Source organism: Cydia pomonella, chromosome 6, assembly GCF_033807575.1.
Source record: "Cydia pomonella isolate Wapato2018A chromosome 6, ilCydPomo1, whole genome shotgun sequence".
Lineage (NCBI taxonomy): Eukaryota > Metazoa > Arthropoda > Insecta > Lepidoptera > Tortricidae > Cydia > Cydia pomonella.
The window spans coordinates 25,015,449-25,033,869 of NC_084708.1; the positions used below are offsets into that span (position 1 = coordinate 25,015,449).

At 40.6% G+C, this 18,421-nt stretch overlaps 2 protein-coding genes across 4 annotated transcripts in view; one reads left to right on the forward strand and one right to left on the reverse strand.

Moving 5' to 3' along the window:
* LOC133519368 (intraflagellar transport protein 74 homolog) lies at positions 1–8,845 on the forward strand. 2 transcript variants are annotated; one of them, XM_061853413.1, is made up of 10 exons: positions 1–160; positions 1,229–1,355; positions 1,969–2,206; positions 3,077–3,273; positions 4,641–4,817; positions 5,071–5,196; positions 5,607–5,708; positions 6,229–6,534; positions 7,059–7,283; positions 7,757–8,845. In XM_061853413.1, the coding sequence occupies exons 1-10, from the start codon at positions 57–59 to the stop codon at positions 7,967–7,969; spliced, it is 1,815 nt and encodes a 604-aa protein (XP_061709397.1). In that variant the 5' UTR covers positions 1–56; the 3' UTR covers positions 7,970–8,845. The 2 variants fall into 2 exon arrangements, with proteins under 2 accessions (XP_061709397.1, XP_061709398.1); XM_061853414.1 differs by lacking the exon at positions 1–160 and adding an exon at positions 287–345.
* The window catches only part of LOC133519364 (leucine-rich PPR motif-containing protein, mitochondrial), a 23,777-nt gene continuing 14,196 nt past the window's right edge, over positions 8,841–18,421 (reverse strand). The window contains exons 13-17 of one of the 2 annotated variants that reach the window (XR_009799623.1): positions 17,765–17,979; positions 16,969–17,142; positions 14,000–14,998; positions 11,674–11,896; positions 8,841–10,453 (exon numbers count right to left, since the gene is read on the reverse strand). Coding sequence is in view for 1 of the 2 variants with exons in the window: in XM_061853409.1 (XP_061709393.1) it covers positions 10,281–10,453; positions 11,674–11,896; positions 14,779–14,998; positions 16,969–17,142; positions 17,765–17,979 (1,005 nt within the window). In the remaining variant the exon portion in view is untranslated. The remainder of the gene's footprint in view (positions 10,454–11,673; positions 11,897–13,999; positions 14,999–16,968; positions 17,143–17,764; positions 17,980–18,421) is intronic. The other variant, XM_061853409.1, reaches the window with a different exon arrangement.

Genomic DNA, 18,421 nt, shown 5'->3' on the forward strand with positions numbered 1-18,421 from the left:
GCGCGTGCCATAGAACATTACCGTAAAAATAGTGTTCGCTAATAGTTTTGGTCAATATGGATTTTTCTGACAGCAGCGGAGTGGACAGCGCGGTGCGGAGGGAACGGCCCGTGTCCAGACGGGGATTCAGAGAAAGTAATAGTGGTTCTGCTGTGTCAAGGTTCGTGGTTTATATAGTGCTGTTTAGGTGATCTGTTGATTTAAGTTTAATTTTATGTGTCAAATGTAGTCTGTGGATGTAAATAGATGAATTAATACTTACCGCTGTTACTGGTGTCCTAGAAAAGTTTAATATTTAGATATGGCAAAAGTGAACACACGGTTTCTAGATGTGCGCAGTAGTGGGTACTTGTGTCGTTTTAAATTTTAGTATAGAAATTTGAGGTATTTACAAGTTTAACGATATAATTTGTGTTAGATGTGATTTATACAGTCTCTTAAAGCCAAAGGATAAATGGATACGAGTAGATGATTATCATTATCAGAATATTTATATTTATGTATGTAATACTCTAATAGTATGTATGTAGGTACATATGTGAATGAGTATGTCTGTGTCGTCTGTTTCACCGTAGCGTAACTTCAACAGTACTGGGTACTTAGCTAACATGCCAATCGTTAACGCTCCGTAGCGTAGCGTAGTCATCTCTCTTTAACACTCTTCCTTCTCTTCTTTATTAGTGCGACAGTGGCAGTTGCGTTTCGTTCGCTACGGAGCGTTAACGATTGGCACGTTGGCTACGCACCCTGAGCTGATAATCAGCATGAGGAAATAAATATGCAAGTTAGTTTGGCTTTCCTATCTGTTCTGTGTTTGTGTTGTGTTCAGAATATTGATTAATGGCTCAGTTTCATTGGTCGATACGGCCCGCGTGCGGGATGCGGGAGATTTCCATAGCATGCCATAGGGCTCGCCTTCGGGGAACTATTTTCATTAGTCGACACCTTATACTGCCTGCTGTTTATCGACCTAACTATCAACTTATGAGTTTCACTACTCGTTATACCGACTGCGGGGCTTCCCGGGGCTTATATTGACCGAGTTATCGACCAATGAAACTCAGCCATAAGAAAGCCACAACTAGCCAAAGTAGGTACTAAAACTAGATATGACGGAACCGGGACAGATTTTAAGTAGGTAAGTAAGCTACGACTATAAGTCAGGCTTTACTATACTTTCAGCTCCAAAACACAAATTTTATTTTCACTGAGAGTATATTTTGGACAGAAGTGGCAGCATGCGTCCGGCCTCAGCGTATCGCGGCGGGACAGCCTCTCGCCTATCCACTGCTGCACTCGGTCCGGCCCCGCCGACAGCTGGCCGACAATCCACGGCTATGACTGGTTTTTCTATGGTACCTCACGTATATTTAAATTTCATGTTTGTAATTGTGATTGCTTATACTTATGAGTTTCCAACATGCCCACAATGTATTCAACAAGATTGCCTGCCAAATAAATCTTTGCAATGTTTTTGACGGTAATTGTTGCTAATTTGCTTCACACAGGCGGTTAAGTTACTTGATTCATGAGAAAATCGTCATTTTCACCGGTCTTAGATTAGTACATTTTTACAGCAAACAATACAGAGGGCCTACCGCGAACCACGTTCGACGTGTTGCCTCCCTGTCACACTTACGTACGAATTTACTAGTGCGACAGAGAGGCAACACGTCGAACGTGGTTCGCGGTAGGCCCTCTGATTTGTGCACTATGTGATCAACTGACAACGCGTTCGTACCTAATGCTGGTTTCAGTCTGGCGGAATAAGTAAATTTATGAGAAGGCGGATTTTACCTTTATCCGAACAGAAAAGTCCCGTGTAACTAAAAGGTACGCATTAAAAATTTACAACTGGGTAACTAACACGATTTTGGTGAAACATCTGGAGGTCCTAATAGGTGATGATTCTATTAGATATTGAACATCAGTATATAAAATCTTGTTATATTTTTATTCTCTCCAAAGATCGACCGGCCGATAACCCAGCAGGGCATCTCCGGGCTGCGCACGGGCACAGCCCGCGGTTTCCGAACCCGACAACTCCAGGACAAGCGTTACTGGGAAGAGCTGATGCAAGTCAAAGTGAGAGAGATGAAGGCTGAGATCGCGCGGCTGAGCGAGCAAGCTGATGCTGGGGAGAGGGAGAAGTCAGCGAAGAAACATTATGAGAAGAGGGTGAAGGATTTAGCTCAAGAATTAACTGGTAAGACTTAATTCAAGATGACTCACTTTAATCAAATACACCTATAGAACCAGTAGTACTTGGAAGCGCTGAAGCAGGACAAAGTAAGCGAGATGAAGGCTGGGATCGCGAGGCTGAGTGAACAAGCTGATGCTGGAGAGAAAGAAAGGTCGGCCAAGAAGCATTATGAGAAGAGGGTGAAGGATGAATGGAGATTTTGGCCCAGAAAAAAAATTATTCTCCGTTTCTCTTTACTTTGGATTGAAGCCCTGTGTGCCTTTTAGATAATAGATAGGACAAATTTTATGTTAGCTTGAAAGACTGATGAAAATCCTGTAAAAAAAAAAACAAATTATTGTTTACAGTAAGAATCAAAATCAACCTTACCCCCAAGCAGGTAAGGTGTTAAAAATGTGAAAATTATCCTCAGAACCTTATTGTTAAGGAAGTAAAAGCATGTAAAGATAATTTAAACCGAGGCGCGCCCCACTTGGGGCCGTAGATTGATTCCAAGGAGGACGCAGCAAGCGGCTCCAGATCTACCCCTTTTTCATAAAGCTTTACAAGCCTCAATTAGTAACCATTTCGGCCGCTACGGGGGGCGTACTTTGTATTTTAGCATAACTTTGGGTGAGGCGCATAGGGTAAAAAGGTTGGGAGCACCGGATTTAACCTTTTAACCAAAAGCTGTCACTCAGACGCCACGTCACCGAAGTGGCAAAACTGAAATTGCTTTATGCATAATGCATGTATTAGGTCTATGTTGCTCTGGGGTCTGTGACGGATTAATCCGTCAAGGCGTTGGACCTGCGGTTCGGATATATCCGTCGTTGGCGTCGAAAAGGTTAAACGCTTACCTATTTTCTGCTATTGACTTTGAATCTTTTTCAGATCTGCAAGGTCGCCTGTCAGATTACAATACGGCCATCCGCATAGCCAACGGCGAAGCCTCGAAGCACTCAGTGGAAGAGCAGACCAGGGAACTGGAGCTCAGCAATAAGAAACTGCAAGAGGAGGTGGAACAAGTGTTCCTGGAGAAGCAGAGGAAGGAGAATCAGCTAAGGCAGTTGAGGGAACAGATGGAGAAGGTTGGTGGATGTACTTTTGCTATTTAAAATTAACATCTATATTAGAAACATAGTTCAAACATTCATACCTATTAGGCAAGCTGGAGATATTAGTTTGGACTGTTTTTTCTCCAATAGTGTGATAAGGTGCTTAACACCCTCAACTTAGGAAATCCGTTGGGAATTAAGTTTTATAGACGCTCCGCCTAACACTCCTATAATACGTTATTATCAAATTCTTCAATTATTTTTTTTCATGGAAGTATTAGCCGAAATTCTTACAACATTAGTCGTGCACTGCCGTCTTTTAACCGTTTCATGTGATCTAGACCAGATGACTGCTTGTTGGTTGCAACTTACGGTACGTAGATCAGGTCAATGATAACTTGCAGTCCAATGTGGGTCCTGATGATGGCTGTTCCTTTTTTTTTTTTTTCTTTATTAAAGAGCTTTGTCACTTTTGTGACGATGTCGCTCTGTGCGTATACAAACATGTGACTTATCTTCTACTTAATCCTAATGAAACCAGCTTATATATACATTTTACATCCTCAGATAGTGGGTGCCCCAAAATTTGGTTGCAACCCCCAACTTCAAAAAAGCTTTCGTTCATGATATCTTTTCTCTCACTTTCGTTCCGGACACATTCCATAATGACATGGTATGCATCCTCTACCATGTCACACTCGTCACAGTTTGGCGACGGCACCTTTTTCATCAGGAACGCAAATTTATTTAATGGGATGTGTCCGGAACGCAGTCTAAATGCTAAAACTAGTTCGCGTCGACCTATGCACGAGTCTTCAAACCATGGCTTCCTTAAGAGTTGTGGCTGGATCGTTTTGTACCATATCGCCTTATCTACCGATCTACAATCAAAATATTCATTCCAAATTTGTCTGCATTGTTCTTTGACTAGATGAATTGTGTCCTTAAATGTAGGTACTATACTAAACGGGATTCCGTCGCTAACCGCCTCATTTGCTAAAATATCTGCCACCTCATTGCCTGTGAGACCTATATGGGACGGTATCCACTGTAGGGTAATCGATTTATCAGATTGTTTTAACGTGCGAACTGTTTTTAGTATGGAATAGGCTGTCGGTGCTCCTCGATAATTCGAGGTGCATCGAGCCAGATGCTGAAGCGCACTCCTTGAATCTGTCAGGATTACAAATTCTTTTCCATCCACTGATCCAATCCAATGGCTGTTCCTTGGACATCGTTATCAAACTTCTTTCGAATCTTGTTAAATGTATCGGGCTTGCTATAAGCTTTGCTAGCAAAGCAACTGGTGACTAAAGAAGTATCGTTTTAAATATAATATAAGTATATATCGTTTAATGTAGTTATACGTTATTAGTAAAAAAGTTCGTTTTTGTTAACAGGAGCAATCAACAATATCAAAATTATTATCTGAAATGACTCCAGAGCAGAAGGAGCAGTACAACGAGCTGGAAGCTACGGCCGCAGCCTTGAGAGAAGAAGTTGAACAGTCCAGGACTCAGATAGATCTTTTGACTAAGGAAAAGGATCAGTTCAGCAAGGAGATTTCGGGATCTCAGGTAGAGTTTTATTCCTATTAATCTGATTCATTTTATCTTCCTGGTGGCTTGAGTACTAAATTTGATAGTTTAAATTTAATTCTGTCAAAATGTACGGTCAATAAGTCAAAACTTGATGTACCTAATATGCTACTTGTAGGACGCTAGTCTTAATAAGAAAGTTAATTACCTACCTACTTGAAACTTCCTATCCTTTGAGTGGTGTATTAATTAGTTAATCTGCAGTGTTCTTATAAAACCTATATATTTCCAGATAAAACTTCATTTGCTCGAGCTGTACCGACGATTGGCAGCCGCCGAAGAAAAGCGAGACAATCTAAAGAATGAGATGAATAACCGCTTAGACCCACAGGAGGAAAGAGAGAAACTTCTGCAACAGGCAAATACACCAATAATAATATATTAAAATAAGAACAAGTCTACGTGATCCTAAAAAAAGGAAAAGTAACGTCAAAATAAAAATTTACAATCACACCTGAATTTCAACTAATTAATTGAACTGCGCTGACTCAGAGCAACCTGATACTGAAAACGCCACAATACACTATAATCACTTGTCGTAGGTAGTTGGGTATTCCATGAACGTTTAAATCTTCTAGGACTTCATGACTCCAGTGATATCTTGAGCGACTAGTCTGACATTTTCAATTTAGACGCTCTTCTACTAGACCTTTAGACTATCTTCATTGCACGACCATCTCTAATCCTTTCCAAGTGTCCGAATCACTGTGACTTCCAATCCTAAAACCTATATTACCTTATGATGTACAAACTTGACAAATATTCCAGGTGAGGGAAGACAACGCATCAATCCAATCGCTGGACAGCAACGCTGCCAGCTTGAAGGAACAGATACGGAAGGTTCAAGAACTGATCGACGAGGCAGAACAGGTAAAAAAAGTCCCATCAGTGTACCTGTTAAACAAAAATTTGATAAGGTGGTGGATTCTAAAAGAGTGTTATATGAGGCAGAATAATAAATTGGAGGGTCTGGTATACCTAAATCGAAACTATATTATAACTTGACCTCGACACTTCACGCTCGTATATATATATATAGTCCTCCTCGCCGTATCCGACGACGGCGACTCCTTCAACTGTTTTTATTCGGAAACATGGAAAGCTCTAATATGGCTTGCAAAGCCAAATTTGGTTTTGAAAATGCGATCGCATGGTGCCCAATGAAGCTGACCAGCTGGGTTGTAGGTATAGGTATACGAGGGCCTCGGTCGCGTCTTACGGAGATGGTTTACGGAAACAGGTGCTGCCCCCAAATTTCATGTTTGGTTTCTTGCACGTTGGAAGCTCTGCCGACTTTACTTCACGACAAAATCTTAATTTATTCACTTAGGTACTTTTATGCTACGGCTTTGTTCATAAAGGAACATTCACTATACTGATTATTTTGCAGGACTTAGAGGAAGGTAACTCTGAGCGTCACCAGAAATACAGAGAACTAAAGAAACGAGAGGAAACCATGGACAATTTCATGTCAACTTACGAAGAAAACCTCAAAAAGGAACAAGACCGGATCGAACAGCTGGAAAAAGACATTGTTTTCGCTTTAGAACACAGCAGTTCTAATATTGACATGGATTTGAGTGAGCTGGACTCCTTGAAGCAAAAGGAAGGGTACACTTCAGTGTATGATGAGGGGAAGAAGTCGATGGAGACTTTGATGAAGGACTATGAGAGGTTCCAGACTAATTTGAAAAAGGTTGGAGTTTGCTATCTTTTAAATAGAAAATATGATAATGGCTGACCCAATTTCTGATGTGCAAGTTCCGGAAAGATTCTCAGAAGTAGAAGTAGTACCTATACTAACTTGAAAATTCCTATAAATTTCTAGTCTGATAATGAAATGTTTCATACAAATATGTGAAGTATGGTTTATGGTTTAAGAATTTATTTCTCCAAAAGAATATTACAATTCACTTACTTAGAGAAATACAAACAATCATAATATACATTATTTACATAGTGGAAGTATCCAAATGAAAAACGGCATATGCACCTATGCCGATATGGAAGTAAATAATACCATTTAATTAATCTTGTTGAAATAACAGCTGCTTTTGGTTGTACTGATTTGTGATATTTACATAGTCCCAGAAAACTTTAATTTGGGTAGAGATAACCTTTAATTAGCTGCATGTAAATACTGTATTACAACAATAAACAAATGAGGCAACAGCACAGATGAGAAATCAGTAGATTACTTGAAACATTTCGTATTTTTAGGCTGAATCAACCCGCGAGCGCCTAGCAACCGAGCTCCAAACCCTACCAGAGAAAACCCTGGCCATGGAAGAAGAACTCGTCACATTATCAGACCTGGAGAGGCTTCGTGATGAAGGCGAGGAACAGAAGAAAGCACTAGAAACAGAAATACGGGTGCTGAAAGAGAAGCTAGCGCCCACAGAGAGCGCGGTTACGGAGGCTGCTAGTAAACTGAAGAAATTGCAGGTATGTGAAATGTGAATAAGAATCTCTTTCATCAGATATCTTCCTATTCTATTAGACAGAATTTGGGAACCCAGTTAAGCATTTTGCTGCTTTGGCAAAATAATACTCAGGTACTTATCGGATCTCATTTTCTAACAGAACCATAGCATTTTATATGGGAATCATACAATCAAGGTATTTAAGATTGATACGGATAAAGTGCCAAAAATATGTATACACTACTTTATTATGTAGGCAATAAGGTGACTGTACATAATCCCGTTAAATACTAGATTCATAAACAAAACCGACATTTGACAGCGGATGATTTAGGTACACACTCAAACAATTGAATCGATATTGCCATGGAAACGACTAGGCCTCTTTATGATTCTCATCAAATTGGAGGAGATTGAATTACATCTCTATTTCTGCACCAAAACTCATAGCATAGCATAACTCCAAGCATGTAGGTATTTATCTTTTATTTACAGGAAAGCCTTGACGGCAATGAAATGTACGCCAAACTCAACAAACTAGAAGATCAACTAGCCCAACTAGAAGACCGGAAGACCGTTCTAGAAGAAGACATAGCTTCTATAACGATGAAGGGCGACTATGAACCTATAAAAAAGAAGGCATTGGAAGAGCTGGCAGAGTTGAATAAGAAGATTATTGAGGATTTGAATTCTGGGAAGTCTTATTAGCTTTTAACGGCAAAGGTGAACGAATTAATATAATGACTATTAGAACTATTAAAACAGAAATAAAAGATATAACACTAGCTCCGAAAATCAAGAAAATATACATTATTTGTTACTGAATCCGGGCACATGGCAGCTGTTCATCGGAAGAGATAAAAAAGCTTCTCAGCATATAGTTTGAAAGACGCTAGAAAAATGTTTCTGAATTGGGTACTACCGATCTATTTTATAACCGCTGGCCTATCATTCTGACGTCCACCGATGAACAGCTGCCAGGGCCCTGGATCAACTGGTTCAAAAAGAACACTGGAAGACCATTCTAGAAGAAGACACAGCATCTATGTATAACGATGAAGGATGAACTAAAATAAACTAAATAATGATTCTGATTTAGATATCTGTAAGCAGCTTGTCGCCAAAAATTGCATGTCCACTTTATGAATGAATTCATTCATGTGTCCATCTAATTTTGAAGCTCGTTGTAATGTAGTACATATGGTGCTACTTTATAGCACTAGTGCGAAAATTAGCATATTATGTTACTGTGTCGAACATTTAAAGGGCCATATGTGCTGTAAAACGTTGTACGATACATGTGCAAATAGGTAATTCGCAACTCCTATTTTTCGCACTTGTATCGTAATGTACTATTACAGAAGATATGGTGCTAATGCGCCCTAGTGCGGTAACTAGCACTATACGTTACGTGCGTATGTCGAAAATATAAAGGGCCATTTGTACTGTAAAACGTTGTACAATACACGTGCGAAAAGGTTCGTAACTCGTTGTGAATTTCCTACTTTTCGCACTTGTATCGTAATGTACTAATACTACACATATGTTATTGTAAGGGTGATTAAATGACAATAAAATATTACATAGCTTAATTTTATTTCAAAAGTCATATTTTATATCACAGACTGAACTTAAAATTACAATTTCACCACTTTCACTACTAAGAATAATTTAAATACTATACAATACATAGAGCGATTTCGCAATTTGCAAATTATTTTCTTGCCAAAAACCTTACCAGACCAGACCAGACTTGTTAAAGAAGAGACGCTTTCCATAAAGATTTTCGTGCATTTCCCCGACTTTTGCTATGTCCATTGCATTGCATAACTGTCCCGCCCATAATGCCGGTTATCAATATCAGTGTGCGAGTTTCACAGCAATTTATGCGCATCCAATAGAGATAGCAACACGCGCGTCAATGTAAGAAAATATATATGGAAAGCGGACACAAAGCGCGCTTAGCCACTTTTGAGAGCAGAAGTGTGTGTGCAGATCATATGGAACACAACGCGCGCTTAGCCACTTTTGAGAGCAGAAGTGTGTGTGCAGATCATATGGAACACAACGCGCGCTTAGCCACTTTTGAGAGCAGAAGTGTGTGTGCAGATCATATGGAACACAAAGCGCAGTTAGCCACTTTTGAGAGCAGAAGTGTGTGTGCAGATCATATGGAACACAAAGCGCAGTTAGCCACTTTTGAGAGCAGAAGTGTGTGTGCAGATCATATGGAACACAAAGCGCAGTTAGCCACTTTTGAGAGCAGAAGTGTGTGTGCAGATCATATGGAACACAAAGCGCAGTTAGCCACTTTTGAGAGCAGAAGTGTGTGTGCAGATCATATGGAACACAAAGCGCAGTTAGCCACTTTTGAGAGCAGAAGTGTGTGTGCAGATCATATGGAACACAAAGCGCAGTTAGCCACTTTTGAGAGCAGAAGTGTGTGTGCAGATCATATAGAACAAGAAGCGCGCTTAGTCACTTTCGAGAGCAGAAGTGTATGTGTAGATCATATGGAACATAAAGCGCGCTTAGCCACTTTTATTTCCGACTAACTTCGTGTCCATAATTACTTTTGGTTTACATTACGGTTTACATTGGGCCCCTATTACCTATTTATATTCACGCATTGCATTTTGAACTTTATTTAAATGTTAAACTCAAATTCTACTGATTATCTTCCTGTCTGTCAAGAAGCATGAATAGCTATGGAGGAAATGCGGACTTTAATATAATTAAGATTCAAATTCTACATACTGGCTTTCTGCTTGCACGGTTTTTAACTTCTTTTTAACCTTTTCAACGCCAAAGACCACTAAAACGGTCATCGTCTGTCGTGCCCGCGACGCCAATGACCATTAAAAAGGCTATGGCGGACGTTTTCAAAGCGACTTTCCTACTGTCAGTTAAACTTCATATTCGCTCTTCACCAGTTAACTTTTTGGCGTCCATGGCATTTCTTGACACGTGTGGAAAAGCGTTGAAAAGGTTAAATAATTGCGATATTAAAACTCATATTCTACTGGCTGGCCTCCTGTCTATCAAGAAGTGTAGATAACTGAGCCGGAATTGTTATTTTATTAGCTTTGAGTAGAGCGTAGAGGTTTCTTATGAACTTCTGTGACGGTCTCACGTCGGATTCCTGCATTTTCTCCCACAGAGCGAGAGCTGAGCGCCAGTCGTCTTCACGTTCTGAAAGAAGCGAAGAGGAAACCATTTTTATTACAAAATTTTCGTGAGATTACAAGTCCATAATTCCCGGTAGTTGACGACCGGTCTGGCCTTGTGGGTAGTGACCCTGCCTATGAAGCCGATGGTACCGGGTTCAAATCTTGGTAAGGGCATTTATTCGTGTGATGAGCATGGATATTTGTTCCTGGGTCATGGGTGTTTTCTATGTATTTAAGTATTTATAAATATTTATATATTATATATATCGTTGTCTAAGTACCCTCAACACAAGCCTTATTGAGCTTACTGTGGGACTTAGTCAATTTGTGTAATAATGTCCTATAATATTTATCATGCCGTTATGCACCAGCAGCCGATCCGACTCCGCGCGTATTGACTTGTCTTTCCCGCGGATCTAGTTGGTGAGGTCGAGAGAGAGTCACAGGTCTTGGGCAACTCCGTGTCTGTTCGTTTGTGTCCCAGGCGATGCAGTGTCTGTGGAGAGCTCACTTCACCCACGATTGCTTTGCCGCGTGGAAAACAACACGGGGAGTGGCAGTGTGTCGTGTTTGCCGCTCCCGTATTGGCTTACACAGCCATGAAAAACGTTGTCGCCCTGCCTGACACTGCTTGTGTAAATAAATAAATAAAATAAATAAATATTATAGGACATTATTACACAAATTGACTATGTCCCACAGTAAGCTCAATAAGGCTCGTGTTGAGAGTACTTAGACAACGATATATATAATATATAAATATTTATAAATACTTAAATACATAGAAAACACCCATGACCCAGGAACAAATATCCATGCTCATCACACGAATAAATGCCCTTACCAGGATTTGAACCCGGGACCATCGGCTTCATAGGCAGGGTCACTACCCACAAGGCCAGACCGGTCGTCAAACGGTCGTCGGTCGTGTGTAGTCTGTAATAAACTCAAAGGCCAATGATTGATTGATTCCTATGGCCACGGGATGGAACTTACCCTTCGGCAAGAACCTTTAAAAGTTAAACTACAATAATTGAAAAATCTACTTATAGACCTAAGCTTTGAACAAATTCCGTAAGTCACAGTATCCCGGGCGATAACTCGTAAAATCAAGGATGTATAATGAAGCCTCGTGAACGTCAGCTGCAGCTCCGTTGGTTGGTTGATGAACAGTAGCCACTACAGGTCTAGTAAACCTGGAGTTTCTGTAAAAAATGACCTTTAGAATTAATATTTACTTACGATGAACACTCAAAATCAGATCATAAACATCATCCAGGTTGATTCTACGCGTGTCTTTCGCGCACTCAGCAATAGTGTGTAAAGCAGCAGTTTTCTTCTCATCTGCGAATCGTTCGCAGCGCCGAAGGAGGGCGTCGGGATGGAACCTGACGTTGGGGTCGAGGAACATTTTGCGGAGCGTTTTCTTGTAGCTCACTTCGGCTAGCGCGGCGATTAGGGTTAGCTGGAACAGAATGAGAAATATGTTAACTTCTGTGAGACTTATAGTAGATTACGATACAAGTGCGAAAAATAGGAAGGGAGTGTTTTAAATCGACACGAGTTGCGAATTACCTAATCGCACATGTATCGTACAACGTTTTACAGTACATATGCCCCTTTAAATGTTCGACACAGTAACGTAATATGCTAATTTTCGCACTAGCGCGGTAAAGTAGCACCATATGTACTGTAAAATATGTTGTTTTTATATTATGTATATATAGACTGATGTGTTATGTTATGTAACTTAGATATAATAATAATAATAATTCGGATAGTCCGCCGGTTCCTCTCTCTGCGGCCCTGACCGCCGGCAGCTTGGGTCCTGCCCCGCTGCTGGCGGCACCCTAGGTTAGGTTTTTTATAATGTGTTTATATGTATTTTGTATTATTTTTGTATGATTTGTTGTATTTTACTTTTATATTCATATTATAAAATGCCTAATCTAAGACACAAGATAAATAAAGAGATAATAATTCAGCCTATATACGTCCACTGCTGGGCACAGACCTCCTCTCATGCGCGAGAGGGCTCGGGCTATAGTCCCCACGCTAGCCGAATGCGGATTCGGGACTTCACATACACCTTTGAATTTCTTCGCAGATGTATGCAGGTTTCCTCACGATGTTTTCCTTCACCGAAAAGCTAGTGGTAAATAACAAATGATATTTCGTACATAAGTTCCGAAAAACTCATTGGTACGAGCCGGGATTTGAACCCGCGACCTTCGGATTGAAAGTCGGATGTCATATCCACTCGGCCCACCGCTTTTTTAACTTAGATATAAATAGTTTTAAATATGAAATACTGTGATTGACAGGTAAAACTACGTTTTATAAAGGAATAAATTGACGACCGGTCTGGCCTAGTGGGTAGTGACCCTGCTTATGAAGCTGTTGGTCCCGGGTTCAAATCCTGGTAAGAGCATATATTTGTATGGCGGCTTTCATGCCGGCTGAGAGGAATATCTGGAAATTTTAAAATTTTGGGGTAAAGTATTTTTTTAAATTCGGACGTTCTTACACATATGTGACATTATCTATGAAAAGGGACCTTATTGTCGGTGGCGCTCACGCCGTTATCAACGATGCTCCCATATTATAGCCTTATTGAGCTTACTGTGGGACTTAGTCAATTTGTGTAATAATGTCCTATAATATTTATTTATTTATTTATACTAAATTAATGAAGTCCCCACCTCGCATTGGGCCAGCGTGGGGACTATAGCCCAAGCCTCGCGCATGAGGGGGGCCTGTGCCCAGCAGTGGGACATGTTTAGGCTGAATTACTATTATATACTATTATTAAATGAATAAAGGACCACTAATAGTATTTTTAATGTTAGTATTTTGTAATGAGGCTCGATATACTGTCACGGTCGCCATGTACGGAGGCTGTTAGGTAGGACGTAAATTAAAAAAAAATGTTAGACTCGAGCCGATATCCATTGGGTAATAAACACGATAGTATAGTTTAAATACGGTTGAATTTATATCGCATAGATAACTTACCACAACAAAAGAGCCGAAGAGACAGTATTTTACCTGTACATCGCTGGCTCCGTGTATCCTCTTGTTCATATCGAGCACGGTGTGAGCGAGCTTATTCGCCCATCCACTACTATTCTCGTTCACTACCTATGGACTTATCTTCGCTGTCGTCACTTATAGTATCTTAGTATCTTGCAGTCTTGAGAGTCGGAGAGAGAGACAGAGCGAAAGACAGAGAGAGAATAGTATAATAGCTTGTGTTTGAAGTGGAACTTGTGGTATTTTTGGATGTTTCTGGTATGTATTGTTTACCTGTACATCGCTGGCTCCGTGTATCCTCTTGTTCACATCGAGTACGGTGTGAGCGAGCTTATTCGCCCACCCACTACTATTCGCGTTCACTACCTATGGACTTATCTTCGCTGCCGTCACTTATAGTATCTTAGTATCTTGCAGTCTTGAGAGTCGGAGAGAGAGAGAGACAGAGCGAAAGATAGAGAGAGAATAGTATAATAGCTTGTGTTTGAAGTGGAACTTGTGGTATTTTTGGATGTTTCTGGTATGTATTGTTTACCTGTACATCGCTGGCTCCGTGTATCCTCTTGTTCACATCGAGCACGGTGTGAGCGAGCTTATTCGCCCACCCACTACTATTCGCGTTCACTACCTACGGACTTATCTTCGCTGCCGTCACTTATAGTATCTTAGTATCTTGCAGTCTTGAGAGTCGGAGAGAGAGACAGAGCGAAAGACAGAGAGAGAATAGTATAATAGCTTGTGTTTGAAGTGGAACTTGTGGTATTTTTGGATGTTTCTGGTATGTATTGTTTACCTGTACATCGCTGGCTCCGTGTATCCTCTTGTTCACATCGAGTACGGTGTGAGCGAGCTTATTCGCCCACCTACTACTATTCGCGTTCACTACCTATGGACTTATCTTCGCTGCCGTCACTTATAGTATCTTAGTATCTTGCAGTCTTGAGAGTCGGAGAGAGAGACAGAGCGAAAGACAGAGAGAGAATAGTATAATAGCTTGTGTTTGAAGTGGATCTTGTGGTATTTTTGGACGTTTCTGGTATGTATTGTTTACCTGAACATCGCTGGCTCCGTGTATCCTCTTGTTCACATCGAGCACGGTGTGAGCGAGCTTATTCGCCCACCCACTACTATTCGCGTTCACTACCTATGGACTTATCTTCGCTGCCGTCACTTATAGTATCTTAGTATCTTGCAGTCTTGAGAGTCGGAGAGAGAGAGAGACAGAGCGAAAGATAGAGAGAGAATAGTATAATAGCTTGTGTTTGAAGTGGATCTTGTGGTATTTTTGGACGTTTCTGGTATGTATTTGTTTACCTGTACATCGCTGGCTCCGTGTATCCTCTTGTTCACATCGAGTACGGTGTGAGCGAGCTTATTCGCCCACCCACCACTATTCGCATTGACAACGAACCTATCTTCGCTACCATCACTAATGGTTTCCAGTATTTTGCAAAGCAGTTCGTGTTTGAGAGGGGTCTTGTTGTATTTTTGGGCGAGGCGGCTGAATTCATTGACAGCTTCGCGGAGGTCGTTGCTGCGAATAGTAATTCAGTAGATAAAAAGTTACAAGATTCTAAGTTATTCAGAGATCGCTATAAGCAGCTTACTTATAGGGACCGTGCGCGTTGGAGGATCTGCCATCTCGTGGCCTGAATCGGAACAATAAACATGTACATTCACACGTCACGTGTTTTCTTGTGCATAGTAGCTTCTGCCATCTTGTGGGCTACATCGGAACAGTAAACATCACATTTACGCCTCGCGCCAAAAATCTGACGGCTCCTGTGATGCCTCCTACAGTTCACGCAATATTAATATGGCAATCATGTGCGTACGTCATGTCAAAAACAAATTGAAAATCTAAGACAATATCGTGCTTCGAATTTAACAGGATAACGAGATGGCGCTGTACAGCTCCATACATTTTCTAATTGTCAAAGTTGACGTTTGACAATAGAGAGCGTGCATGAACTGTAGGAGGCAGCACAGGAGCTGTCAGATTTTTGGCGCGAAGCGTAAATGTGATGTTTTTTGTTCCGATGTAGCCCACGAGATGGCAGAACCTACTATGCACAAGAAAACACTTGACGTGTAAATGTGCATGTTTATGGTTACGATTCAGACCACAAGATGGCAGGCCCTCCAACGCGCACGGTCCCTATTCAATGACCGCAAACCATATGTCACAGTACAGCGCCATCTGTTTTGGATGTCAAAATAAGGCGCACGTTTTTTTTTTCTTTATCTCTCAATCTCTCTTTTTGCAATCTTTGGTCATGCATAGTAAAATAAAATGACAGTATCGGTCATGTTAACGCATAGAGTCAGATGTCAACGCAACGCAACGTACAGTCAGCGTCAAATACTTCGTAGCAGTCAACGTGGCCAAATAGTTCGGTACACCATACTAAATATATGGTGTACCGAACTATTTGGCTACTTTGGTTGCTACAAAGTATTTGACGCTGACTGTACAATAAATATATATATAATATCATTATTGCTGAAAAATACAGATTCGGATTTAGTATTATACAAGGTGCCTGTGAGCATTGCGAGACATTTTAACTAAGCATTCCTGGTAATATTTAGAAACTAAAATGTCATATATAATTTTCTGGATTAGGCCTAGTTTCAGAGATAATTAAATGTTTTTCGAAATCATTCTTTCGCAATAAGTCGGTACAAAACACATTTTTGACTGCGGTATTGCCACTTTGAGGTCTAGTCTGGACATACTTATTGATTGACATCGAAAAATTAAAAAAATGTATTCGAGAGGCTACCCCCAAATAAAAAAAGACTTTTAAGTTAATTTTAGGTTATCTGTTTATTAATAAAAATTACGTTTTATGTACAGGAGTGTTAAAAAAAAAAAAAACAAAAAAAAAATTTTTTTTTCGAATTTTACAAAAAGTCATACAACATTTTTTGCTTCTGTTGCACCGTCAGGAATAACTAACTAACTAACTAACTGCTTTGGCTCAGCGATCCAAAAAGAATCTTGGCCTCCGAAACGAGAGAACGCCACCTGTCCCGATCCAGCGCGGTTTCCTGCCATGAATTGGCATTCAGCCGACGCAGGTCCGCCTCCACGACATCACACCGGCGGTACCTGGGGCGCCCGATCGGACGACGGCCGGTTGGTCGCCCCAAGTACGCTTCCTTGACTACGCGATCCTTCCCCATTCAGAATGGGGAAGGATCGCACCGTCAGGAATGCACCGTTAAAATCTCTCGCAATGCTCACGGGCACCTTGTATATCTTCCCTAACTTTCGTTGTAACGCTTATTGTTTATTATTAATACAACTATTTATTGATGTGATTGACCGAGCGAGAGCGACGGTCTCCGTTTTAGCTTGTGTACAAATGCTTTAGTAGGTATGTCCGGCTGGTCATATTTCTCAACCGATCGTAAAATATTGAAAGTAGGTTCTATAACTACATAGATTTTTAGTCAGCTGAATTTTTGAAAAATTTTCAAAATGATAGATTTACTTACTTGTTGAGATGCCATCGGACGACAGGTCCTAGCATGGCATTAGTCGGTTGGCAGTACCGCAGTCTGGTCAGCAGGTCCAGCATGCGCTTGACGTGTTCCAGGGTCCCGTGGGCCGCGGCGGCGTCGAGGAGACGGAAGCAGTTCATGGCTATACCCCGACCACCCATTACTCGTCTGAAATAAAGAAAAAAAATGGTTAGAAAAAAAAGGTTTATAATAAAGTAATACTGGACAATCTTACACAAATCGATCTAATCCCACAGCAAAGAGAATTAGAAATAGAGGTGGATCGTCAAAGAAAACTTTGAAGCCACAGTAAATTTACTGCCATCTATCGACACATTATTAAAACTTTTAGAACGCCAACTTAACGAGGTGTAGTGTAATCAAACTCTCTGATATTCGAAACATTTTTATTTGAAGATATTATTAATCGATTCCTAAGGATAGAGAAAATCGCTGGTTTCGTTGAATACACTTAAAATACTTTATCTATTGCCAGTCATAAAAGAGTAAAGAGAGTATTAGGCTTCCGATTGCCACTTTTCGAGTACACAGCCCAAGAAAAACTTATAAAAACGATATTAAATGTACGTATAATTTTATATAATTAGTTTTTGATATTTTTTTTGTCATTTTACTCTGTATTCTGACCCTGCACCAATTAGGATCTTTCGGTTTGGCTCATGGTTGACTGGTAGAGAATGCCTTCTGGCATTAAGTCCGCCATTTGTACTCTTCATGTATTGTGCAATAAAGTTTAAATAAAAATTAACCATGAATTTTATCTTCTTACCTCTTCTTACTCTGTTCTTCTATAACAGTAAAGGCCTTCTCCATCTCTTTCCTGCACACCCACATGGTCGCGAAGTCGATGACCTTGAACTCGTCCAAGGTGAAGTTGGGCGACGACTTGTTGAGGTCGGCCAGCGCGAGCCCGGCCAGCTGCAGCTCGCCGGACCTCACGTGGAGGTCGAAGATGGCGGCTTTCATGCCGGCTGAGAGGAATATCTAAAAATTTTAAAATTTTGGGGTCATGTATTTTTTTAAATTCGGACGTTCTTACACAAATGTGACATTATCTATGAAAAGGGACCTTGGCGGTGGCGCATACGCCGTTATCAACGATGCTCCCATATAAATAATAATAAATATTATAGGACATCATTACACAAATTGACTAAGTCCCACAGTAAGCTCAATAAGGCTTGTGTTGAGGGTACTTAGACAACGATATATATAATATATAAATATTTATAAATACTTAAATACATAGAAAACACCCATGACTCAGGAACAAATATCCATGCTCATCACACAAATACATGCCCTTACCAGGATTTGAACCCGGGACCATCAGCTTCGTAGGCAGGGTCACTACCCACTAGGCCAAACTGGTCGTCAAAATAACTATATAATAGCCTTATTGAGCTTACTGTGGGACTTAGTCAAT